Here is a 24,863-nt window from a genome sequence, read left to right as displayed (position 1 = left end):
ACCATGATGTTTTCTCTACTCTGAATACAACAGAAACTTGAACTGTTCCATTTTCTGGCATGTTTCAAAATACATAAAAATGTTGTAAATCAAATTTTATTTTGTTTAAAATACATAGAGAACCTGAGAATTCACACTCTTTCTTCCTGAAGCAGCAATCTTTGACATCAGGGTGAGCAGCCTGCACTGTTACTCTGTTGAGAAGGGCTCACTTCTCACTTCAGTGTCTCCCTTAAGTTATATGAAGTCCAAATAAGAACAGTATGAAAAGTAATATTACAATAGTTATATTACTGTGTAGAGTAGAATTGTTAATTACTAATTTCTGGATGTAATGTTAATAATTTTAACATAGGAATTCTGAGCTTTGTAAATATAAATTTTAAGCGTGGGAGATTCCCATTCTTCTACTCCCAAGAGTCAGTAAAAACATAATGAAACCTGAAAATGCATCTCTAAAAGCATTGGATTTTTCAAATATTCGTTAACTAACATTTCCTTAAAACATCTTTTGCAGCTTATTGAAAGTTTGAAAAGGAATAATTTATTCTCTTCGTAGGTTTGCAACAGAGAGCACCTGTTTTACTTGTATTCTTCAGTACAAATTGTTATCTGTTTCACAAAGCACTTCTACACTAGTCAATGGGGCAGTGTTAACAAAGGAGCGGCGCATAGGCATTAGTGATCAGTTAGGTAAGCACAGAGCGCCATTAATGCTGCCCTCCCATGGCCAGCATTTCAATTATGTGCTGAGTTTATATATGTATATATATAAAAGAAAAGCTGTAAAAGCTCAGTTGCCCCTTGTCCCAAGAGATTAACAATATTTAGAACCTTTACAGTTACCATTAGGAAGAGCAACTGATGAGACTACTCATCTAACTCTTTTGTTCAATCCTTTCAATTTTTTTTTATTTATAATGAAGATGCCTTTCAGTGATTCTTGTGCCCAGGCAGCTTCTCCCTCTGTTGCCTTGGAGAGCCATTTTTGGGGCTCTTTCTCCTGCTGTCTGCTGGCTTTTTCCTCTCTCTGACACTTGTCCATGGGTTCTCTTTGCTCTCAGACAGTAACAGTGATTCCACTAAGCACACATGGCTTTAACTGGCTCAATATTTGCCTTCAGTGTAGCTCCTACTGTCCATGCTTTTCTAGTTAATAGAGTTAAAAAGAGTGCAGTTTAATTTAATATATAATATAGTGTTACTGTGGGCAGTTGCCCAAAGAGCTGATCTAGCAACTTGCCTCTATCTGGTGATCATTTCTGTTAGATGAGATGTTTTTGGTTCCTGTTTGGATGAACATCTAATTTATCATTCCAAGCAAACCATACTTTTACACTCAGCCTGCAAAACTTCCTCACGCAGGGACTGCACAACGCTTGGTCTGGTGCAGGAAAGGGGGAAGTGACGTGAAAGCAGGACTAAGAGAGGGGCAGCACCAGACCTTTGTGGCAGCCTGCAGTTGCACTGGACCGGGTAAAATGTGAAACTGCCCCTGTATGAGGCAGTTCTGTGGTGCTTAAACTGATCAATATACTGGCTATGAGATGTCTGCTCTCCTCTCCTCCTCTGTGGAAGGCGTGCTCCCTACCCCCTTCCCTGTGATGACACTGGTGCTTGTAGGATTCCTTCCTGAGATAATCAAGGACCAATGAAAAATAATTTTTGGTGACGTTAATCTTCGTGTGGATCGTGGGATCAGCTTCCTTACTCTCTGTGAACCTCAGTGCCAAGACAATGATGTAGGCAGAGCATGACAGCTTGGATTTGTATTAATTTGAACTGCTGTGGAAACCAGCCTTCTGCTTAAGCTAAGAAAAAAGGTGGCTAGCACTCTCACAATTTGTGAAGTTTAAAAATGTGTGATTAGAGTGAACTTCATGATTGTCTCTAATCAAGGATCTCCTCAATGGTAGCCACAAGGGCATTCTGTGTAGTAGAATTTTTATGGCTTATAAAGTTCTTTTGCTTTTTGAATTCTATTGTTGGCAATCTCAATCACTTTAATAAAGAATGAGATCCCTTCCAAAACATTCATGCTGTTCTACAGATTGAACAGAGATTAAAACCCTGTTATTGAAAGGATGTAATATTTTATTCAATTGATTTTAGGTTTATGAAGTCATTCATGTAATCTCTCTTTTATATTTGAAAGGTCTTTTCAATAGGTATGTGTGACAGATAGTGGAAAATTTCTTTTCCTACTCCATGTTAGTAGGCTGCAGCAGTGGGAGGTGAGAATATGCTCTTTGACTGTTTTGGTAAAGGGGTTAAATGCCAGACTGAAATTTATCCCTTGTCTTGGTGAAGAAGAAAATGATGTATCTTACATACTTACAGAGTTTAATTTTTGTAAAATCAGAATCCTTTGCAAATGTAACTGTGGATGGGATCCTTCACAGGACGTACTTCAACTTATGCTTCTTAATTTGAGCATTACAGATATGAGGTCCTCTACTGACAAGTATGTATTTATGAAATACACTGAGCTACGCAACGGCTGTGCTTACAAGCAGTTTGATTAATTTTATGTGCTATATTCAGTGAAATTTTAATTATGAAACTGAAGTTGAAGATTTTAGTTGGAGGAATTAAAAACTAATGCGGACAATTCTGTTCTATGGCTATTAAGTCATAGAAAGTAAAGAAGCTAAAGTATTATCACCAGTAAAGCAGATATTTGAGAGATAAAACTGTGATATTGTAAAAATAATAGATGTGAGAAACATTATGTCCAGGAGTCTATACAGAGAAATATTGAATTTGTTTATCAAGCAGTTTTTCTGTGCATTGTTATATACAACAGATTAGAAAATTTGAAGTTTTGAAGGTAGTTTCTCCAAAGAAACATGATGCCAACACTGCTATAACTCCTGAATTAGTGGTGTAAAATCAGTCATGAGTAGATTCAACCAGTTAGCTGCTAGTTTAAGAGTAGTGCTGATCACAGAAGATAGTCATCTAGATGAAGTATGTAGTTATTTTATTCCTCTGAGTGAAGTCTCAGGTAGTTTATAATATGAAGACACTGTTAAGGAAAAAGGCGTTAACCACCTCTGAGAACAACTGAGTGGAGCATTGAAAAGGCATTGTGTGGTGAGACTGTAAAATGTTGTGGTAGCCGGTTTAGTTGTGCCCTTTGCAGGGACCATATTATCTGTATGCTCTGGAGATTAGATTATCTCCTGCATGTTTTTTTTTTCTGGCATTGAAGAGGGCTTTTCTGCTCTAAAAATGTTATTTGTGGATTAAACCCTTTGTTTTGTGATTTTAATTATGGTTTCTTTCAGATTTACCTTGAGTATAGGTGGTTTTGCACATTAGAGATTTACACAGTGGGTTCAGGTTATGAAGCATTGCATAGCAATGCTGGATGAAGATATTCCCTGTTTTTATACCTCCCATAATTTCGTCTACACTTAATGATAAGTAAACATTTTAGCTGACACTTAAGGTCAGCAGTCAAAACTGCGTCTTGAAGTTTCTGTTGTGAGCGTGTCCAGAGAAGGGCAACAAAGCTGGTGAAAGGTCTGGAGCACATGTCGTACGAGGAGCGGCTGAGGAAACTGGGGTTGTTTTAGTCTGGAGAAGAGGAGGCTGAGGGGAGACCTCGTCGTGCTCTACAGCTACCTGAAAGGAGGTTGCAGAGAGCTGGGGGTGAGACTCTTTAACCGAGTAACAAGTGATAGGACAAGAGGTAATGGCCTCAAGTTGCACCAGGGAAGGTTTAGACTAGGTATTAGGAAGTATTTCTTTACAGAACGGCTTGTTAGGCGTTGGAATGGGCTGCCCAGGGAGGTGGTGGAGTCCCCATCCCTGGAGGTGTTTAAGAGTCGGGTTGACATAGCACTGAGAGATATGGTGTAGTTGGAAACTGTCAGTGCTAGGTTAACGGTTGGACTGAATGATCTTCAAGGTCCTTTCCAACCTAGTTGATTCTGTGATTCTGTGATTCTGAGAAGGGAGATGCATGAAAGAGATGAAGACCATTAAAGAGAAAAGTTTGTGACATGTTCTTGCACATAGTCATACTAAATCAAGAGGCAGTTTAAGTATACACATAGATAGTTAGTACGGAATACCTAATGAACTTGAAATTCACACCTGATTTCTATGTATTAACTTTCTGATGTAACCAGTTGCTTGGATCTTTTTCGTACTGGACCTGCATCTACTGCTACCTGAAACATATTACACCAAGCCAATAGCTATCCAGAGATGGATCACTGTTTTTACTGCCCCTCTAGTTACTCTTCAGGATTGAGGTCACAGCAGGATTGGGATTTCAAACATTAGTCATTAATGGTACGTCAAAAAATTGAGGATGCAGGTGATACAGCAGTGTTCCAGTTTTAACTATGAATGCTGTAGCTTTTCAGCCGCTTAAATGACTGCATTAAAGTGGCAGAAACCTTAGTGTGGAGTGATTGTGTGATGTCTCATAATAGCATTTGAAATGCCTTTTTATGTCTTTCCTAACCTCACTTCAACTTTCTGCTTAATAAACACAATCAGTATGGTTTTGTTTGTTCAGAAGTGCTAGATGTAGATTTTTGGCAAAATTCACCCTGTAGGAGAGAAACTTATTTAAATTATTTTACATTTCTTATAGTGTTAATTTTCACTGGTGCTTATATAAGTAACGCATATTTATAACATTTTTATTAATGCAGAATATTATACTTCCAATTATTGTAAATCTAGGAAGTACCTAAACTAAATATAAATACAACAGTGTGCACTTTTGTATGCTCTTAAGTTGGGTGCTTCAGTGCTGCGTAAGCCTGTCTCTATGCATCTCTAGGAATTCAGTACTGGACCAACATAGCATTCTACATGTTCCAAATAAGTCCTTGTATCTAACTGCAGTCTCACTGGATTTAAGGATTCATTGTACATAAAAAATTAGAAATTAATTTGTTGGAAGTTTTAATAATACATTTCTGTCTGTTCACCTGTTTTTTAATGCATTGCAAAAACGTTATTTCAAAGTAGAACATTGTTAGTTGCTACGTGTTCATTAAAAAATTCAATACATGGTACAAAATATAATTTTGTTCAATATCTAACATTTCTCCTCACTAAGAAGTTGGGGCTTGATTTTTATGTCTCTGTTTTCAGTCCAGTGAGCTTTTTGCATACGTAGGTATTTGCTGGACAGAAGCATAAGGCTCCATATTGGATCTTCATGCATATGTTTTTAAGCATACATAAATCCTTCCTGGACTAGACATTATGGCATCTCAAAATCAGTATGTTTCGAACTTATTTCAGGTATCAGCTGTATTTAATCAATGCAGCTCTAGTTAAAGTGGTTTGTTTAAGCTTCATGTTGAAAATGAGACGCAGTGTGTCTGTGGTCTTGTCAACTGCCAGTATTCTGTAATGAAATGTTGGGAGAACCGGCTTTTAATCCTTGGGTTCGTTTCTCTGAATGTTTACATGTTTGCTTAGCTGAAAGTGGAACATTCACATTTAAAAAAAAAATGAACGTCAATAAATGTATGTACTGTATCAGTACATACAGAATAGGAAAAAAAAAAATTGCCTTTGTGATGCGATGAGAGACTAACAGGTCAGCCTAAGAACATTGGTCAATTAAATATTTGTATGAAAGTCTTCCAGAAAAGAAAATGTATACACTTTTCCACTATGTCTGCTGAATTTTCGTGATTTTTCCTTCAGCATCAGATCCCATTGTTCACTTTGCCAGCCCGTCTGCAAAACCAGCAAACAAGCTGATTCTCAAAGCCAAAAGGTGCCCTCTGGCTATAAGCATAGGTGATGGGGCATCTGACACTCACCAACAGGACAGTTGGTGGCTCACCAGCCTGAATATTTCTGTCCCACAACTGTAGAGGCTCTAAGATGCTTTAGTGTATCTAAAGTGTTAAAACGATTTTTATGAACCTCTTTTGCCCTCTGCTTTGAACATACTAACTGTATTCCACTTATTTGCATGGGGCACAAGGTATTAGTTTTCAGTTCTGAAGCTCTTTAGTATCTGCCCCTTCTGTAACCAGCATTGCTCTTTCACTATTGAGGTGAGATTCCTGCCTCTCATTAGCACCCATTGCTCACGTATAAATTTTTATACCAGCCTGGAAGGTGTTCCTAGAAGTGTTGATGCGGCTACTTCATTATCCCTCCTCAAAGCTTTCCAAAAACTGAAGTTCTTCTGCGGGGGCTCCAAAGCTTGACAGTGGTTATATGGTGGTTGGTTGAGGTTCCTGGCTGTGTGATTTAGTCTCACTGATTCCTAGTTACATTTTCCTTGTTCCTCTATATTTATGGTAACGTTTTTCATCTCTTATCTTGTACTTAGCTTATAAGCTTTTTGTTACTGAGACTTAATTATTTTATGTTTTCACACTATGTACTGATTTAATAAGTTAGATCTCTAGGTGTTGCTATAAAGCGTATCTGAATAGTTATTTAAATATACTTGAGAAGACCTCGAATTACAGCTTATTTCTGTCCTTATATAGTTGTTACTTTTTAGAGAAGTATTCAGAGTTGCTTTCAGACTGGGAACTAGGAAAGAGTTTAACTCTTCATGTGCTGGACTATCATCACATGGCACATAGTCTGTTATAATGTGTTTAACAGCACTTTGCATGGTAAATTTTCAGGTTGCAACAACAAAGAATAGATTAGACCCGATTCACAGTGCCAGCACTTGAATGGTGTTCATTGTAAGTGTCTGGATAACTTGGTAGCTGAAAGGTACATCTCCTGTTTCCCAGTATCTGTGATACTCAGTGCTCTATTTTTTAAACAATACAAATGGAAATGAGCTTCTCAACATGTATTCTCTTAATCTCTGCTATAGTTGAAAGAATGGTTTCTCCAAAGCCTGTTACAATAGATGTGTTCCCCGTGAATGTGAACATTCCTGAGTCTTCTGTATCTTCTTTTTTCAGATTAATCGTGCCCCAAGCTTTGGAACTGATCAAAAAATAGACTATGATGTAAAAAAAGGCGTTCTGCTAAATGCATTAAAGCTTCTCAACATACGGTAAACTTGTCCTCTTTTCTTCAGTCTGGCTCTCTCTGTTGCATTGATTTTTTTTATTTTTTTATTTTTTTTCAAAATTTGAACTGGACTAGGAGAAAATGAAGACCTTTTTTTCCACCTTCATATTTTCAAAATATGTTTCCTTTGCTGTCAGTTTTCCTATTGAAATTAACCCAAATTTAATTTTTCTTCTTGCTCATGTGCTTGCAAAAAATGAGTGGTAATAGTAATTTTCGTGCTTTCTTTTTTAATGATTTTTCAAACAGGTCTCAAAGTGGGGATATGAGTGCACTCGTGGGCATGTGGCCAGGAAATTTGCTTTGGCCAAAGTTTCACATACAGTCAAAAGCCGTACCCCTGTACAGGAAAACTTTGTAGTTGGGGTATGTTGGAAAAAAATCTATGCTTCAGGAAAACAGTTACAATTATGTTTGTACATTAAATTGTAGTAGAGAGTCATTACACTACACCTTAAAATGTTAAAATATTGTAGCCATAAAGTTAATATTTAAAAAAAAATTCTTAATGAGTGTTCCAATTCTAATTTTATATCCTAAACCACACATGACTGACTGGAAAATACAGATGATATACTTGAGATGAAAGTGCATCTCATCTCAGCTGCATTGGATTGACATATCTTAGTATCATCTGTGTTTCAGGACAAGTGATAAAAGGAGAAATTTAGCTCAACAGAAGGCTGAGGCTCAAAAAAGACTGTATGGTCAAGGTTCAATGAAAAAACTGTTGCCAGGTTCCTCAGACTGGGAGAAGCAGCGCCACACGTTGGAAAGGAGAAAAGAAGAACTGGTAGGAAGGAAAAAAATGTGCTGTTTCTTGTCCATGGCTTATGCTATCTTTGTTTTAACTGTCTTATTTTCTTGATTTCTAGAAGGAAAGACTTGCACAAGTACGTAAACAGATTTCCAAAGAGGAGCATGAAAATAGACACATGGGGAACTACAGGTAACTATTTCTGGCTGTATTAGTAGGAAGTATTCAGTGCATTCTTTAGGAGTAATAGAAACAAATATTTGTGGTAGATGATAATTTTCTACCAAAAAGGTGTAGGCATTCATAGAAAATACATACACGTACACCAGGTAGTAAAGTTTTTCTTCAGATAGTTCTTATATTGATTCCAAATTTTTGCATGCACTTAAGAATTCATATGACATCAGTCACTCTAGTGTTTGTGTAAGACATTTGCTTGAAAGACATGATTGTTCACATCCAGCGTACCAAGAACCATGACTGTCATTATGGACCTGTTCTATAATCACATACGATGATTCTTATCTCTGGGACAGGCAATACAGGTGTGTGAGTATTCCCCTATAAAAAAAAAATAAAATCTGGATGTTATCTATGAGGTTTGCCAAAAGTTCAGAAACTTTATTGGTGCTTCCATCATTTTTGATAGAATGGCATTTGAAATATTCATATTTCTGCACTTTGATTTTGGATCTTAGTATGCTTAAATGTAAGTATCTTCAGATTCCTTGGTAAAATACATTCAAAAGGAAGCTTTAACTTGTTGGTTATAATAGGCATTGGCGAGAAAACAAGAATTTTTTTGTTTTATGATGTTGTTGTTATTATTTCTTGATATTTGCTTCAATGAGAAGTGAAAGGAAGGCCTATGAATATTTGGCGAAAGGGGGCGGTGTATGGCTGGGAAGAGATGATGAGAGTATTTGCCCACTCTTTATAACATTCATCCAGGGTATGGGATGTCTGAGTTCACTTCTCTTATTCCGAATTAGTCATAATGCCTCTACTGCTGTTCTTCATCTCTGCTTTTTTTTGAGCAGATGTTCTATAATTCCCAGTAAAGTTCTCATTTAAATAGACATTTCTGTGAAATTTTCATTTTTGATGAATTAACATTTTGCTTACAAGAAGTCTTTCTTTGTAACATTCCCAGTTTTAATTACATCCTTTCTTGACATATGTGGAACTAGTACATCCAAAAAACCCCACAATGAAGCAGTTTTTTTTCATTCTACTTAGACTATAAGAAAAAAAATCATGATGCTTTAATACATTTTGCTTTTTCGATAACTTTAAAGTCTAACTTTTAAACTGATCACATTTTAGGTTGCTTATTCAGTTCTTGGCTGAAAATGAGCCAAATGTTCTCTTTATTTAGCTTTTTGGTTGATGTAAATCAATAAAAATACAAAAATATTTTATTTCCTCAGGAAAAAGTGAAGTGTCAGTTCATGAGCAATGTGCACATGTAAAAGGGCAGTACAGTGTTTTCTTGTTACCAAGTGTTTGCAGAAAGGCTGAAGAATCAGCAGAGCCTGAGAAGTAAAGGAATCTTGGCTAGAGATGCAGAGAAATTTTATCTGAGCATTATGCAGTATTTTTAGCTTGTGATGTTCTCCTGCAGAGTAGGACTAGCTTCTGTCAGGCATTGCCATAGAATTATGGAAATTTTGGGTGCTAGTATTGCTGCATGAAGTAATATTGCTTTATGAATAAAAATCCAGAGAAACCTCTATCAACCCCAGCAGGCTTTGATTTAATCTATGGATTTCAGCTCAGCAATTGGCTTAGTCACATGTCTGTCTGCAAGCACAACTAGCTCACTGATTCCAGTAGGAGTCCTGGGGTGGTCAAAGTAGGAGCCATGCTTTCAATTTTCTGTGAATTGATGAGGAACTGAAAAGATGTATATCTCTCTGAAACGGCCTTTAGCTGCAGTGCATTTCTACATATATTTAAATGAATATCCTTTCTTTAAAGTATTTTTCTATGGCATTTTTTCAGCAGTAGAATCAACACCATTAAAAAGTGTTGACTGCAACTAGAATAGAGCTTCTACAGGTGTTTCATGCAAACTGGAACCATCTTCAGTTTGCTCTAGAACTGCCCTTAGTCTAATGGGATCATAACTATCCTTTTTTTTCATTGCAACAAAATCATCATGAAAGATACCTTTTCAAGGAGGAGAAGACTAAAAATGAAGGAAAAAGAACCTTGTAAAAAGTTCACAAAAGAACCAGAAAAACATAAGTCACATAATACCAGTCAGTATATAAATGGTATCTATGCTTTGCACAGTGCAGACAGAATTAATTTATGGATTACTCCTTACAGTACATTAGAAATTAGTCTTCCACCTTCATCATTTCTGGCTGTGTTTCAGGCATTCATGACAAATGGATTGGAGTGGTTTTCTTCAAAGCCCATTGTTGCTTGATGAGCATGAATAAATCACCAAGTCCTGCTTCTCATATTGTCATAATCCCCTTACCTGTGATTTTAGAGAATAATGGCATAGCTGTTCTAATGGAAAAATCAGAGTCACCCTGTACATCCATGTATCAGAATTTTTTTTTTCTTATAGTATCTGTTTCTTCCTGTTCATTGGAAGATTCCATTCATTTGGAGGATTTAGCAATCAAGTGTAGTACATATTCAATCTTTAATTTACATCATGCCCATTAACTCAAAGCAATTGCTCAGATTTTCACTGTTTTGTGTCCTTTTATTGCTAATACAAATTATTTTGTGGCTCTGAATATTACATGCAATATTTGGTTAATATTCCATAAATCATTCACACCTGCATGCATCATTCACACCCACTGAAATTTCAGAGCACTGCAAAACTGAGTTTTGGTATATCTCTGGAATGACCTGCATTGTATTTCTTTTGACTGGCTAATTGCTGGTTTAAACATGAATGTATTCACTGAGTTAGAATTAGATTTAGAGAGCAATGTTCAGAGTATATGTTTTATGATATGATATTATGTAATTGTTATAGATGGGATGTGTGTGCATTATGGAAGAGACCGTGGATTAGCTACATTACTTTTGTTCCTAGTGTGATAAGTAGCTCAGCTTCTATCTTAAGCTCAATTTTTTTTCCCTATTTTAGGCGAATTTACCCTCCTGATGATAAGACATTACTTGAAAAGTATGAGAGTTTGTTAGCCACTGCTTTCCAGACGTTTCTTGCTGGGAGAGCAGCTTCACTTCAGCGGGAAATGAATAACCCTTTAAAAAGAATGAAGGTACTGAAGCACCAGAAGTATTGTCTTTAGGAGTTATTTATCTTGGAATTCATTACCTTGTAGATTAGTTTCACGATAATCATGTCTGATGGCTAATAAATAGCATTTGATAATGTTTCCATCATTGTGCAGCTTGTGGGCCAGATCCTTGAATCTGGATGAACTGCAGTGAACGCAGGGTGGAGACAGGCTAGATGGCTTTAAGCTACTTTACCATTTCCCTGATCCTCAGGCGTATCCCTGGCCAAACCAGAGGTTGGCAAAAACTGCTTTTGAGTTGGTAATTGCCGCCTCCTTCCTCCAGTAATGTCCCCAGCCTATTCATCCACTTGTATGGACTGAAATGAGAGATATCATAAAACCAGCCCCACTAGTTTAAGGCACAGAAAAACTTTGTCTGATTGCCTGCCTATGTAGTCAGAGACAGTAGGAAAATGGCTATATTTAAAATAACCAACTAATGTGATTTAATTTGAAATCTGAGAAAGAATTTTCCATCTTTGTATTTGACATCATCCAGCACTTTTACAGAAATCTTTGTTCAACATGTTCTTCAGACTTTTATCTTCAATAAGTGTTAAGACTTGATTTTAACTTTCAATTTCATGTTGATTGCAAGTGGAGATGTATGCATCAGAAGAAATACTTTTATATCCTCCCATGGAGGGATTCATAGCTTTATTTCTGGAATTAGTAATCAAAGTAATCTCAAATTTCTACCACTTGGTGCTTGAAATTTAGAAGGATAGGATATGTCCTGCTTTGAATTAATTGTAGTGAAATTCCTATTTATAGGAGGAGGACATTTTGGATCTTCTGGAGCAGTGTGAAATAGATGATGAAAAACTAATGGGAAAATGCACCAGGCAGCGAGGACCTAAGGTATTTGAGTTTTAGGTACCAAATTTTTATTTCACTCTGTAGAGAGGTAGTCTCAGAATTTTAAGTGGGGAATTTAGCTAGCTGATCCTGGTGGAAGTTTTCTTCCTCCAACTGCCATTAGCCTTTTTTTTTTTTTTTTTTTTTTTTTTCCGAAGTATGAAGAGAAGCATAACTACCATTTGTCCAACTAAATCCCATTAAAATTTTACCTGGATATGAGATCCTTCTTTTCCTCTGTAAGCTATTTTGAAGAATTGTTGTGCATGGCAACAACTGTTGTACTAGAGATTACTTGATTTCAGTGGGTGAAATGATTTTTATATCCATAGCCTATCTCAAAAGAATGCTTTCATCTTTAATCGATTAGTGCCACTAAGGAATTTTGAGATCATGGGATAAAAGGCACTGTGGAAGCTCAAAGGATTAATTATGACTGTGATGTGTCTGTAGCTTGCTTACTTGCTAAAAGGGTTGTACAGTATATCTTGAAGCCTGTTTTGTATCCAAAATCTGCTTTTAAAGTGAATGTATATTATTTTTAGCTTAATGCTTCCTGGTTGGGTGCACAGTTCATACAAGCCTTTGCCTTAAATACACTGCATATCTCTGTAAGCCAGTAAAGATAAATAGTTTGGGCTTGGCTGAAGTAAGTACATTTCTTACATCCTGCAAACATTTTAGGTCAAGTCTGCTTGGAAGAGCCTACATTTATATTATGTTCCTGAGCTCTAATGGATTTCTTTATGGATACATGTACATTTTTTTACAGCATTTTATGTTTCTGATGACATGGTGTACAAATCTGGGCATTTCTTTATAAAATGAATACTGACAATTGTCCTGAGCTTGCAGGGGTACTTTAGTGCAAGAATCCAAAGAGCTACATCTTATTCTAGGTGTGCATACTGGAAAGAAGATCTGCATACCCAATCTGGTATTACAATACATTTGCAGGAAGCCCATTAAAAATATGGGGATTTTGTGAGCTAGTGCTTTAACAGTGGTGGATTCATTTACAGAAGAAAAAAAAAAAAAATCGAGTCAACCCTAGCAACACACTCTCAATCCACATTCTTCAGGGATTCTTTTCCTTGAGGTTTTGTTTTCAGTTCTTTAACTCAGGGTCACTTAATTCAAGTTTAACATCTCAGTCATGTTTTCCCTTTTTCCAGAAGCCTGTCTTTTCTCAGTAGCCCCCAGAGAGCATCTATCTGGTTGACTGTATGCACACAGACTTGATCTATACTGTCTCTACACTGATTGCACACAAGCCATTCCCAAGCTGGAGGCCATAAACATTTAACAGGGTACTGAGCCCAAATTGAGAAACCTCTCTTAATTAGTTTAAAGATGAAGTTTGATCCATTTATGAGTGAGACTATATGACATGGTCTTCCTTTGTAGCAGGCAAATGAATTCCATAGTTTACAAGCTGTTCTACCAGTACAATGTTGTTTGCACTTATAGGAGAAAGAAAGAATTGCTTATGACCAAAATTCCCACTCTTTCTTGCCATAAAATTGATGACATCAAAAGGGAAGGCAATGAAGTTATCTTATCCAAGGAGATTGTTTCTTTTCCTTGCAGTGTGCACACTTCATGCTGTACAGGATCTCTATTCCTGCATCTTTTTTAGGGTCCTGATATACTTCTCAATCATTTAAACCATACCTACAGTGAAGCCATGTGACTGGAGACTTCCCTGGTTGCATAATATCCTATGCACTCCCTTTGAAATACAGATGTCCATTGCGGATGGTCCTTGTATCTTGTACCAAAAGAGCATCACCTCTTTCCTGTAAGGGGTAAGGTGCATATGGCTAATAATATGCATTTGATTGGCCCCCTCTTTGTAAAGGGTCTGTTATGAGATACGTAGTATCTAAATATATATCTGTATAGAAATCTGGTGAGTGAGGTGGGCAGTAGAATTTATTGTTGCCTGTGAGAGAATAATCCAGCTGTAGAACTCATCTTCTTGTGATCATGAAATCCCACAAATAACGACCCATTAACATATCAAAAAACTAACATATGCAAGATCTAATAGACAAAACAAACCCGAGGGAACAGTACTCTTCACGTCATGTGACCCAACATGAAAGATTCTTTCAGAAGGTCATAAAGTCCTGTCCTCCCTTAAACGTCAGTGTCTGAACTGCTGACAGAAGCTGCTGTTAGGAGGTCAGATGCTCTGCCTTGAGCACACTGTTTCTCAGAAAAAGGAGCAGTCAGGACTCGGAAAACTCTGTACAGAACAGCTGGAATAGTTAGGAGAGGGGTTTTTTCCTCCTCATCCTCCTCCATACACAGAAACATATGTAGACATATACATTAATACGTACATATATGTATCTCTGAGGGGTAGAGGGGTGTGTGTGTGTGTATAAATAAGCTTTGCATGTAAAACTATTTCATATTTGCTAGGAGTTTCAGCCTTATTTTTATCTGAATGTGATTAGGAGCTCAGAGTAGAAAACAAGTCAAGAATTTCCCAGAATGAAGGCATTTTTGCCTGTAATTAAAATGTTACTGAATTCTACTTAAATTGAGAAATACATTCTGGAAATGTCTGGTTTATTTGTAACCTCTAGAGGGCACCTTATACTTAAACACCGTAAGGTTTACTCATGTTTATTACATTGCACCTGTTTGTGCAAGAAAAAGAACTAAGGAAATAACAGATATTTTAGAGGACATGAGCAATTTCTTTTATTTTTATTCTTCTGATATAAAATCAGATGAGTTTAATCAAGGAAAAATCGGTTAGCATAAGGGGGAAAAAATCAAGGTGATTAGAATTGCCAAGCAATCAAACATCTCTTATTTTAACAGATCAGTTTAAACCCAGATCTAGCTATTGTTTGTCATTATTGCTTTTTTGTAATTTTATTGACCTTTTTATTCTTTTTTGTTAATTGATGTGAAGTCTTGGTCAGGTTGTTCTTACTGTTTATTGTAGAATGTGTGAGGAACATGCATATGATAAGTGTGAATGAAATCTACTTTAACGCCCCTGTGAGTTTTGATTGAAAATGTTTATTATACCCTGTATAATATACATCAGGAGTGTCTGATCAATATATCTCTGTGATACACAGCATTTTATGATTAGGACAGCTGTTTCTGAGAAAGCAATAAGTGTTGAGGCACCTTAATTTGTCCTTTTGGCAGGTAGGTAGATATCAAAATATTCTTTGTGTAACTGAACAATTGCCAGGGCTCTCTTCAATGGAATATTCTTCTTCAACTCTTCCTTATCTGGTCTAACAGTTTGGGCTTGCATAAAGATACTGTCACTTCTAAGTTAGTGGCAGAAATCTCTTTCCTTCCTTTGCTGGAATAGAAGTTTAGGTAGCATATATTTAATTATAAAGTGTATCTTGCCGGAACAGTATGTTTGGGGCTTTTTTCTATTGTCCTTCACAACAGATCTTGGTGCATTACATTATGCTAAGATAACAGGGTAATTTAAATTCATCCTGAGAGTTCTTCTCTTTCACTCTGACCCAAAATATGTTCAGAAATTATGATATTAATATTTTTAAATCTGAGTTTTAATTGCAGTCCATTAGATGACTAGGAAGATGAGGCCATCACCATAGCTTCTTATAACTGAGAGTTACTGGAAAGAAAATGTGTAGGGGGAAGAAGTGACCACATGAGCATTCTTAGGGTAATAGATGTAATGGAGGATAGTGCATTTTTCTTGTCTGCCTGATGGTAGATGAAAGAAGAAAAATTTTCATTTGTAGTTTCTGTTCTTGCATCAGTTTCTCTGTCTGATACTTTCTGATTTTTGTCTCGCAGTATCCTTGGTAATAGCACAAGATTAATTATCTAATGACACTGAATCCCATGTGCATATGGGACACCAAATACACCTAGCATAGCTTGCTATGTTCTTCCAGTTTCTGCTTTATTCGGGATGTGAATTAATCACTTTCTCTTTTGGAAGTATACCAGCCAGAGTTCCTTGATGTATCCCTTTACTTTATGTTGATCACTGTTAAACTATAGCTTCAGTTAGTGCAAATATCAGTGAGGGATTGAAACTGATTGTAAATGGTATTCTGTATCACTTGATTTATGATTTCAAACAATAATTCAATATGTCTGGTTTTTTTTCCCCTTTACTATATTATGCTGCTCTTCATCTGAGAGAGATTAGGATTACTGTGTAGTGAATTTCACGAAACATTTAAGCATTTATTCTAAAATTAAGGACAAACTTCCAATCTAATTTGGGAGGGTCTAAATATGTACAAATGAACCTGCCTGAATCAGGAACCTAGTGTGATACTAAAGTGTTCTTTTGGCATTATGAAGGAATTCAATTTCTTGGGTGTTTTTTCTTTAGCCCTTGTGTTCAATGCCAGAAAGTTCACAGCCCTTAAGAAAACTTAAGAACTACAATAGCGATAGTAGCTGTGATAGCAGTAGCAGTATGTCAGAATCAGGAGAAGAAACTGAAAAGGAAGATCACAATGAAAAAAAAGAGAAAAGAGTTTCATATGATCTTGAAGAAAATAAATACAAATCTTTGGAACGATCAGGTAAGTTAAATGATCACTTTTCCAAGTAAGTTTGGCATTCACAATGAATTATGTAAAATGCTTCAGTATTTTATAATGTATCAATATTTGTAACTCAGGGTTAAACACTGGTTTGCTGGTTTCATCTTCTTTAAAATCTTTTCTAAATCAATGAAAATGGATTTTAAAAAAAGGAAAAAATGAATATTCTTTTGTCAAGAATGCCAGAGAGAAAAATAAACCTGGGCTACACTTGGAAAAGGTGCGAATGTTCCTCTTTGCTCTTAGATTTTTTTTTTTTTTGAGCAGATTGTTATTTTTTTCCCTGTAAGAGGTAGTCATATTAAGCTTGAATTTGCTGGACTATAGAAAAGATAAAGTAATGTATTTGGAGACATAGTGAATATATTCCAGATGAGATTCCTGCACAGATTTCTTTTTGTGATTGGTTTCTTGCTTGCTGCAGAGCATTTTTCTGTGGAATATGATAGATATAGCATGTTATTTTTTGTTTTAGCAGTGTCTTGTCTCAAAGAATTTCATAATGTAATTGCACACATATAATGCTGCTTCTAAAACTTTAGTTTTCATAGCAGCATCCTTTTTTTAGCAGAAGGCTGAATTAAAAAACTGTATAGCTATGCAGGAGCAGATGAGGGACACCAGATCTGCAAATATGGGATCCATTAACCAATTTTTCTCTCCTGCTTCCATATTCTTACGGTCAGGAAGTCACACACAGTAGCTGCACACTTTTTGACTTATAGGGCATATGCACGCTGTCATAAAGCTGATGCATGTTATAGAGGACTGGAGTCTACCTGATTAAAGCTGACTATGAGGAAGAAATAAATGTTCTTATAGAGTATGTAAAGTATGTATTATTAAGGGATCTGACATGACCGACTGCTACATATATCATTGTTAGTCAACATACATTACAGTACGATATATGTGCACAAATGTTGGTCATATGTTGTTAGTTACAAAGACTGAAAAAATGGGTGAGAATAATAAATAATCACATAATTCATTTAACATGTCTGCAGGTAGAATGAACTGGAAGCCTTCGATTAAAAATATAAAATCTCCATCATATTCATCCCCCACATCATCCACGGGTCCGATAAGGCGTTCTGTAAGCTGCCCTCGTTCAATATCAATATTGACTATGCAGTCACAGGCAGCTGAGCAACGTCCCTTTTCAGCCAAAGCATCTCTGCAAATCCAACGTGCGTCCTCGGTGAATAGATCTCATTCTTTAAATCGTAGCCCATCTTCGGCCAGAGTCTCTCAGACACCCAGCGTGGGAACTATGAACTCTTCGGGGGTGAGTTAACACAGCAGTTGCATTCAAAATGTGTTGCGTTTCTCTAAAACTCAATAAATACGTTACTAATTTTTACAGTTTAAGAAAACTTGAGGTACTATAGTCAATGTTGTTTTGACAGAAACTCAGGATTATAAGATCTCTAGACCTGCATATGACTTACAGTGAGTGCTAGCTGTGATGTTTCAGTGTTTCTGGTGCAGCAGTACAGATGTCATATTTTGTAAGAATGTAGATAGAATGTAGAATCTTAGAGTTTTTGTGACTGGGAAACGTTCTCTCCTAAATATTTTTTTGAGGATAGAAAGAGTTTTTACCTCTCTTTAAAAGTTTCGGTGATTTGGGGACTGCTGGTTCTGAAATAAGGATGTACCTACCTTCAAAATCTTTACAGTAACAAATAAATTAATATTTCAAAACCAGTATATACTCCAAGGGTAAATACATTGTACTAGAATAAAACATTAGTAAGACTTTGTATGGGTGTCCATTGTAGAAGAAGGTGTAATTAATTTTCAACCTACTGTACCTATTTCACATACACAATACCACTGCAGTAGAGCTCTACTTCCAAAGTGAACAATTTAAAATTTATAGATAGTTCTTGTCTTTAGGATCTGCCACTGCAATAAGTGTCTCAGAAGCCATCTTTTTTTTTTTTTTTTAAAGTAAAGATAAAACTTCTTTCATTTTGAAGCCTGTCCCTGAGACAGACAAGCATTTCGACTCAGGCAGTCTAACTAAATAAATAATAGAATAAATAGATCACATGAAACACTTTTAGCTGTTTAGAATTTGTGTGGTTAGTTGTAATTTTACAATGTACTTTTGAACAATACATTTTTTTCTTTTGTGATTGAACTGTCATCCTCTCTGGTATCTCCTTCACAGCCCAGGCATTTCTTCTTTTGTCTTTGCATGATGGACTGCATATCCACTTATCCCTAGGTAGCATTTGCTGGGATCAATCCCCAGCTTCATTCAGTATTGTACTGTGTGCTGGTGGCAGTCCGTTTCCATTCATAATTTGGTGCCTGACCTATATATTTCATCACCTAAATAATTCATCTGGAGATAGGGAAAAACAAATTGGCACTTTTAACCCTTATTTGCAGCCTTTCTCTATTGTGGTGAGCTTTGATTGTCAGAAATCCTTTCGTAATGCTAATTAACTTGCTTCGTAGTTATTTACTATCTCTAATCATCATTTTTATCTGGTAGAACGCTCATTGTCTGTTTTGCCTGTGAGGTTTTGTCTAAATGGTGAAAAAAGATCCTTTAAAAATTGTGTGCTGACATCTTGTGAAATCCTCCTTAACATGGTTTTCCATCTCTAAAGTCAGCTAATAGAATTGGAAACACATTAAGATCGTGTCTTCACTGCAACGTGTTAAAGGTATTTTTTATCACATTAGCTATCTCAAGTTTAAAAAGTACCCTTTTATCATCAAGATGTACTCTGAGAGTTTAATGAGACAGGCTAATGTAGATTTTTCTATTCACATTAACTTTATATCAAATACAAATTACTGAAAGATTAAAAACAGTCTCTTACCATCTGACATAAAAAATGGGCTACTCACTTAAATTAACATTAGTAAGAAACCGTACTCTCTTTTTCATTGAGAAAGCTCCACCACAGAAATGATCTTGATATGCAGAACAATTATGTTGGGTGACAGAGTTTAGGTCACACTTCTTAAAATAATGTGAATAAAATTACAGAATGGATAAGAACTACCCATAATTTAGCACTGTATTGTGAATGGAACTCTGTTCATAATTATTTTTGCAACTAAGAATAATATACTATATATTACTGCTAGAATAAAATGAAAATTGATAAACTGTAATTTACTAAGAAGAAATAATTTGTGAGTGATAAAGTATTAGTTTATCTATCCTTTGGGCAAGAAAAGAGCAGTATATTGCCATTTTTGGAGGCTGCTGAGATCCAAATGTTCTAAAGGTATGGAAACTAAGTTTATAATAAGCCATTTACAGTTGTGAATTACAGACATGTTATTACAGCAGTTACAAACAAAAGTGGATTTGGAAACATTTGCTATCTTATTATTTCAGCCACATTATTATGTATCATATAGCAAAATATTTTGTTATGCTTGAAAGTATTTATCATTTACTTAAGCAAAAATAGCCTTGAGTAAGTATTGTCGTTCTTACAAAATACAAAGATGTAGAAATGTTTAAAAATTCTGAATTTCACTCTCGAAAAAAAATAAAATTAAGCCTACTTAGTCCTGCAAATGCAAAAGTAAAGAACGAGGATCAGAAATACGTCTAACTAGTGTCTAAGATTTAAAGAAAATCCCCAAACCCTCCAGGGATGGTCTTACACAGCCACTGTAGGAATTCAAGTTGGTGTTGGTATAAAAAGCACTGATACTTTAAACAAAATCCTGGACAGTCAAAGACGCTGTCAGAACCACCACTGACCAGAGTAAGAGCAAAGTGTCCTTACTTTTTAATGCTTCCTGAAATCTTGTCACAATGACATATAATTGGCAGTTTCTGTTAAATTGTTGCAGTGAAGAACTGAAAGTTTTTATGACTAATAATTTTTCTCATTATGTTGAATTTAAATTCAAAGTCTGTTATCTAAATTTCAAATTTATATTTTAAATGGTGAGCGTATTAACTATTGACTATGTACTTGTTTATTCTGTTAAACAAACTTACATTTCAACTGTTTTTCTTGAATTGCTTGCCAACCATAAGTAATGGTGATGCATTAGTGTACAAGTGTATATTAGTTATGTATTAGATAATATGTCTATACCCTTTAATAATACATTTTATTTCACCCTATTTAGAATTTATTTTTGTCAAGGAAACATCTTCGTAATGTGATCTAATGTCACACCTGAAATTTTTCCTCTGCTTCATATTGGTTTTTAGAGTGAGTCTTTGCTGCAACAGAAAACAAAAGAGCAAGAAGTTGCTTTAACAAAAGAGACTCTTCTGTTTATCAATGACATGAGAATAAAGTTCCCAGGAAAAACAGATGAAGAATCAGAATTAATTATAGAAGATGTAAGTATCTATAAATAAGAAAGAAGAATAGGCTACTAAAACGAAGGAAAGTGGAAAGCTCAATTTAGGATTCATGAGCTCCTGTGGCCTTAAAACTTCCAAAACTCAGGATAATTCAAAAGATTTCAAAAGCTTGGTGCAGCACTGAAAATGTTTCTATGTCTTTATAAAATATGTGAGAAACAATCAGGAAGGTTAGGAAAATTCAGTTTTTCATTGTGGAGAAAGTTCAAACTTTTCAAGTAAGCTAAGAAGAATGTTACAATTCATATTTCATCTGATATTATTAGTGCAGGTCCTGACGTGTTTGACTTGCTCTTGAACAGGCATACTAGAGAATTCAGAATGGTATGCTGCAAGACAAACTGGAAGTTTTCTAGTCATAAAGAACACCAGTCACACCCTTTTTGGCTCTTCTAGTCTGCCAGTTTACCCTTTCTTACATCCAACGTTGTCCTGAGCCTCATAGTTTGGTATCAAAGACATGTGAAACAATGCCCAATCTAAAGGACAATTAAAAAGCAACACCTAATATTAAGGTATATAAGCTGAAAATACATGGTATCTAAATCCCTTTTAAATATCTAGTGCAAAGAAACTAACATCAGCTTGGAAAGGAAAAAAAATTAATTTAGAAATTCTTCTCTCAGTGTAGTAGAAATATGGAGGGATCTAGTAATTTAAATTAACACCTATATTCTGATGTAGTAAGCACAGTCCACAGTGTGTTAAAATTCATCTAGTTCATTATCCGGTTGGAAACGTCCTTTGCTCTGTGAGCTTTCAGAATGTTACGTCTCTAGTAGTATGTGCAACTACCTCACAGTGGAAAGGAATTCTCCTGTAATGATGGTTGATTTGGATGATTCTGGAAGATAGCATTCATAACTACCGCGAGTTTCTCATTTTAGAAGCAGAAATAAAATGTTTCATTACATTTGCAGACATGTGAGAGTGTGTGTACATTTATGTACGTATGGGAGCATGTGTGTGTATGCACTCCATCTAGTGGTGCTTTCTCATACGTTAGCATGGTTATAAATGCACTTTTTTATTGCAGAATTCTTTTATAAATTTGTCTGGCTTTTAACCAGTTTCTGATGGGAAACAATATTTTGTTATGGAAGGAAACAAGTAATGGTATATTAGTTGTCAGTGAGGCAGAACTTGTTGTAGGTCTGGAATAGAATAGAAAGATAAAATAACAAAATGAAAATAAAAATGTATGTTCACAGCTTGAGTTATTTTGGTGGCACTTAGACATCATAAAAGGAGAGTATTGCAGTCCATATATGATCATTTATAGAAAGGATGTTTTCAAGGTGTGTCTGATGTCATTTATGCAGCAAAAACCCCTCACTATTTAAATATATTAACAGCTATGCATTATTGAACTTACTGCTGTGTTCAAGGAATCTGAGCTGAGTCAATCAAGACAAGTTTCTATCTGCTTTGTAGTGTACAACTGTCAGAATCAGGTGGAAAAGAGGGTAGGATTAAACTGAAACATTACACGTGTCTTTGCAAGTGTTCCCCCACATAAATTTGGAAGTACTTTTCTATTTCTTTTAGAGAAAAATTCTCCTCACAGAGGTCTTTTAGATGCTCACACTATTTAGCATTAGGAATGCTCATTAATGAAATGCCAGATTTCAGTTATTTTTATGTGTATTTCTTTTATCTTGTGTTTTGCAATGACTACAGATTATGGATAATTGGAAATATCATAAAACAAAAGTGGCATCCTATTGGTTGGTAAAACTGGATTCTGTAAAGCAACGAAAAGTAAGTGACATATATTTCATTTTCTGTAAACCCTCTGAAGTAGATGCGTAGCAGTGTTTCTACTGGTGTTTAGCAGTAGCTGAGAGTGACTTGAGATGCTAAAATACTGGCTATTAAGACTAACATATGTATTAATTCCATTGCAGGAAATGATGTTGCTCCATATTTAGATAATATGGAATATAATTTCAAAACGAATTTCTTAAAAACTTAGTCTGCTGAAAGAAAAGCAAACAAATAAATGATTAGTGGTTACATACCTGATTTTTATCAGATGTTCTTAGAAGTGTATTGATTCAGCAGATTTGATTGATAAGGGATAAACCAATCAGCAGTTTCAGACCAGGCACATTGAGACTCCATTAGAGTTAGTGGTATTGCACTTGGTTACTTGAGCCTTTGACACACAGTATTACAATAGATCATGTTGAATAAAAAATAGACCTGCCAAGCAAAGATTACTGACATTGTTATAATGTTCGCCCAACAGGTTTAGTCTTGCAAAGGACTAGTTATATTTGTTTATCATTCTGTCTTCGCTCATCTGCTTTCTAGGAGCTACTGTTGAACACAGAATCTAGAGAGTTTTTAATCTGCTTAAAACCTGACATACGGTGGTATGTCAGTCATATCTGTATGTCATATATCAGTCAAAACCATCTTTACAGTGTAATATTTATTTTCCTTATTGTAGCAGAAATTATATCTGTTTTTAATACTTTGGTGCCCCTAAAGCAGTATTTCGGGTCTTTCTCTGCCTCAGTCACTGACATATTATGTGGATTAGATATCAGGTCCAGGCATTGAATCTCTGTGTGTCTCAGTTTCACAATCTATTTTTATAGACCGTAAAAGAAACTAACTTAATCAAAATGCTGCATACATGATAAATACTATAATTGGAAGAGGTTGGTAAATTGGTATAGAAGAATGGAAGAATGATTTCAGATCCTCATCTCAAATTACTTTTTATAAAATCAGCAGTATGATCCTCAGTCTTTCAAATTGTATTTTGTTGAAATTGCATTAAATGCTTGTATTTTCATAGTGGACAGAGAACACATGTCCATTTAATGTGATGTCATATGATAGAAATATATTTATTCAAGTTAAGTTCAGATATTAAATGAAATACGAGTCCACACAGCTTTCTAAAACTAAATTAGGCATGACAAACTGAAGAACAACTTGGAAATGTAAGAGACTATAATTTAATCAAAATTCTTCTCAAACCATGTCAAATGGCAGCACAGATCTGTAATTTAGCAGAATTATTTCTTGTGCCGTTGACAGGAATTGGTAGAGCAACCAACTTCATTGGCTGACATGGTGTCATTTTTTATTTGATCTCTACAGCTGTTCTGCCGAGTAGGCCTTTGCTTAAAATGATCTCTTATTTCTTTTTAATTACTGCTGTAATCCCAATATACAAGCACATAGGTCTTTTCCATTGTGTGCATATGGCAGTTGTAGCCTTTTGCCCACAACCAGATAGAGTCTTAGTGGGGGCTTGTAGAAAACAGTGATGAGAGGGACAGACGCATACATACATGTATAGATAACAGGGCCCAAAATTCACACTGCTGCTGCAATGGAGATCTCATTTTCTCAGCAGAAAACTTTGGGACAGTTGGAACTGGTGGGGGAGGTGTTGCTAGAATTGCTTTCTTTAATCTATGATGCCACAAGTGTGGAAAGAAGTGTCACCAGATTGGGCCCATTGTTGCAACTGAGATACAGGGCTTTCACGCAAGACTGGTTAACGTGTCTCTTTCAACCCTTCCCCATACGTCATTTTCCCAGAACTATGGGAAGGAATTGCCACAGGGAGAGTGAGAAATCTGCTCTTTGAGGAACTGAGGTTGTTTACTACACATTCTTCAACTGCCCTTCCTAAGATCCTTTTGGCCATCTGGCTTAATTTACCTGGTTTTTTTTTTTTTTTTTACTTTTTTTTTTTTTTCAGTCCAGTCAGAATTTTCTCCTTTAAGCATTCAGAAAGCCTACAACAAAGGGTGGTTCTGTCCTTTATTTGACTGACAGTCATGTAAAACCAAGGGTACACGTACAAAGTCAGGATGATGCAGGTTGATAGGCTAGGTTGTTATTAGCAAAAACTGCACAATCAGAAATGTGGATTTCTTTGCTCTTCTTGTGAGGACATCTTTTACAACTTAAGAGACTTATAATTCTTGAAGCACTAGTGGGCCCTTCATCTTTGCTTGCAC

General features: G+C 35.8%; 1 protein-coding gene across 5 annotated transcripts in view; it reads left to right on the top strand.

The window, feature by feature from the left end:
* Positions 1 to 24,863, top strand: part of TTLL7 (tubulin tyrosine ligase like 7) — a 76,527-nt gene that overhangs the window by 38,734 nt on the left and 12,930 nt on the right. For all 5 annotated transcript variants that reach the window (XM_074832375.1, XM_074832374.1, XM_074832372.1 and 2 more), the window contains 9 exons: positions 6,924 to 7,018; positions 7,681 to 7,828; positions 7,911 to 7,984; positions 10,914 to 11,049; positions 11,845 to 11,931; positions 16,292 to 16,487; positions 17,516 to 17,796; positions 20,716 to 20,850; positions 22,555 to 22,635. In XM_074832375.1, the coding sequence (XP_074688476.1) occupies positions 6,924 to 7,018; positions 7,681 to 7,828; positions 7,911 to 7,984; positions 10,914 to 11,049; positions 11,845 to 11,931; positions 16,292 to 16,487; positions 17,516 to 17,796; positions 20,716 to 20,850; positions 22,555 to 22,635 (1,233 nt within the window). The remainder of the gene's footprint in view (positions 1 to 6,923; positions 7,019 to 7,680; positions 7,829 to 7,910; positions 7,985 to 10,913; positions 11,050 to 11,844; positions 11,932 to 16,291; positions 16,488 to 17,515; positions 17,797 to 20,715; positions 20,851 to 22,554; positions 22,636 to 24,863) is intronic.

This window comes from Strix aluco, chromosome 8 (assembly GCF_031877795.1).
Source record: "Strix aluco isolate bStrAlu1 chromosome 8, bStrAlu1.hap1, whole genome shotgun sequence".
Lineage (NCBI taxonomy): Eukaryota > Metazoa > Chordata > Aves > Strigiformes > Strigidae > Strix > Strix aluco.
This window is presented reverse-complemented; position numbering and strand designations above follow the sequence as displayed.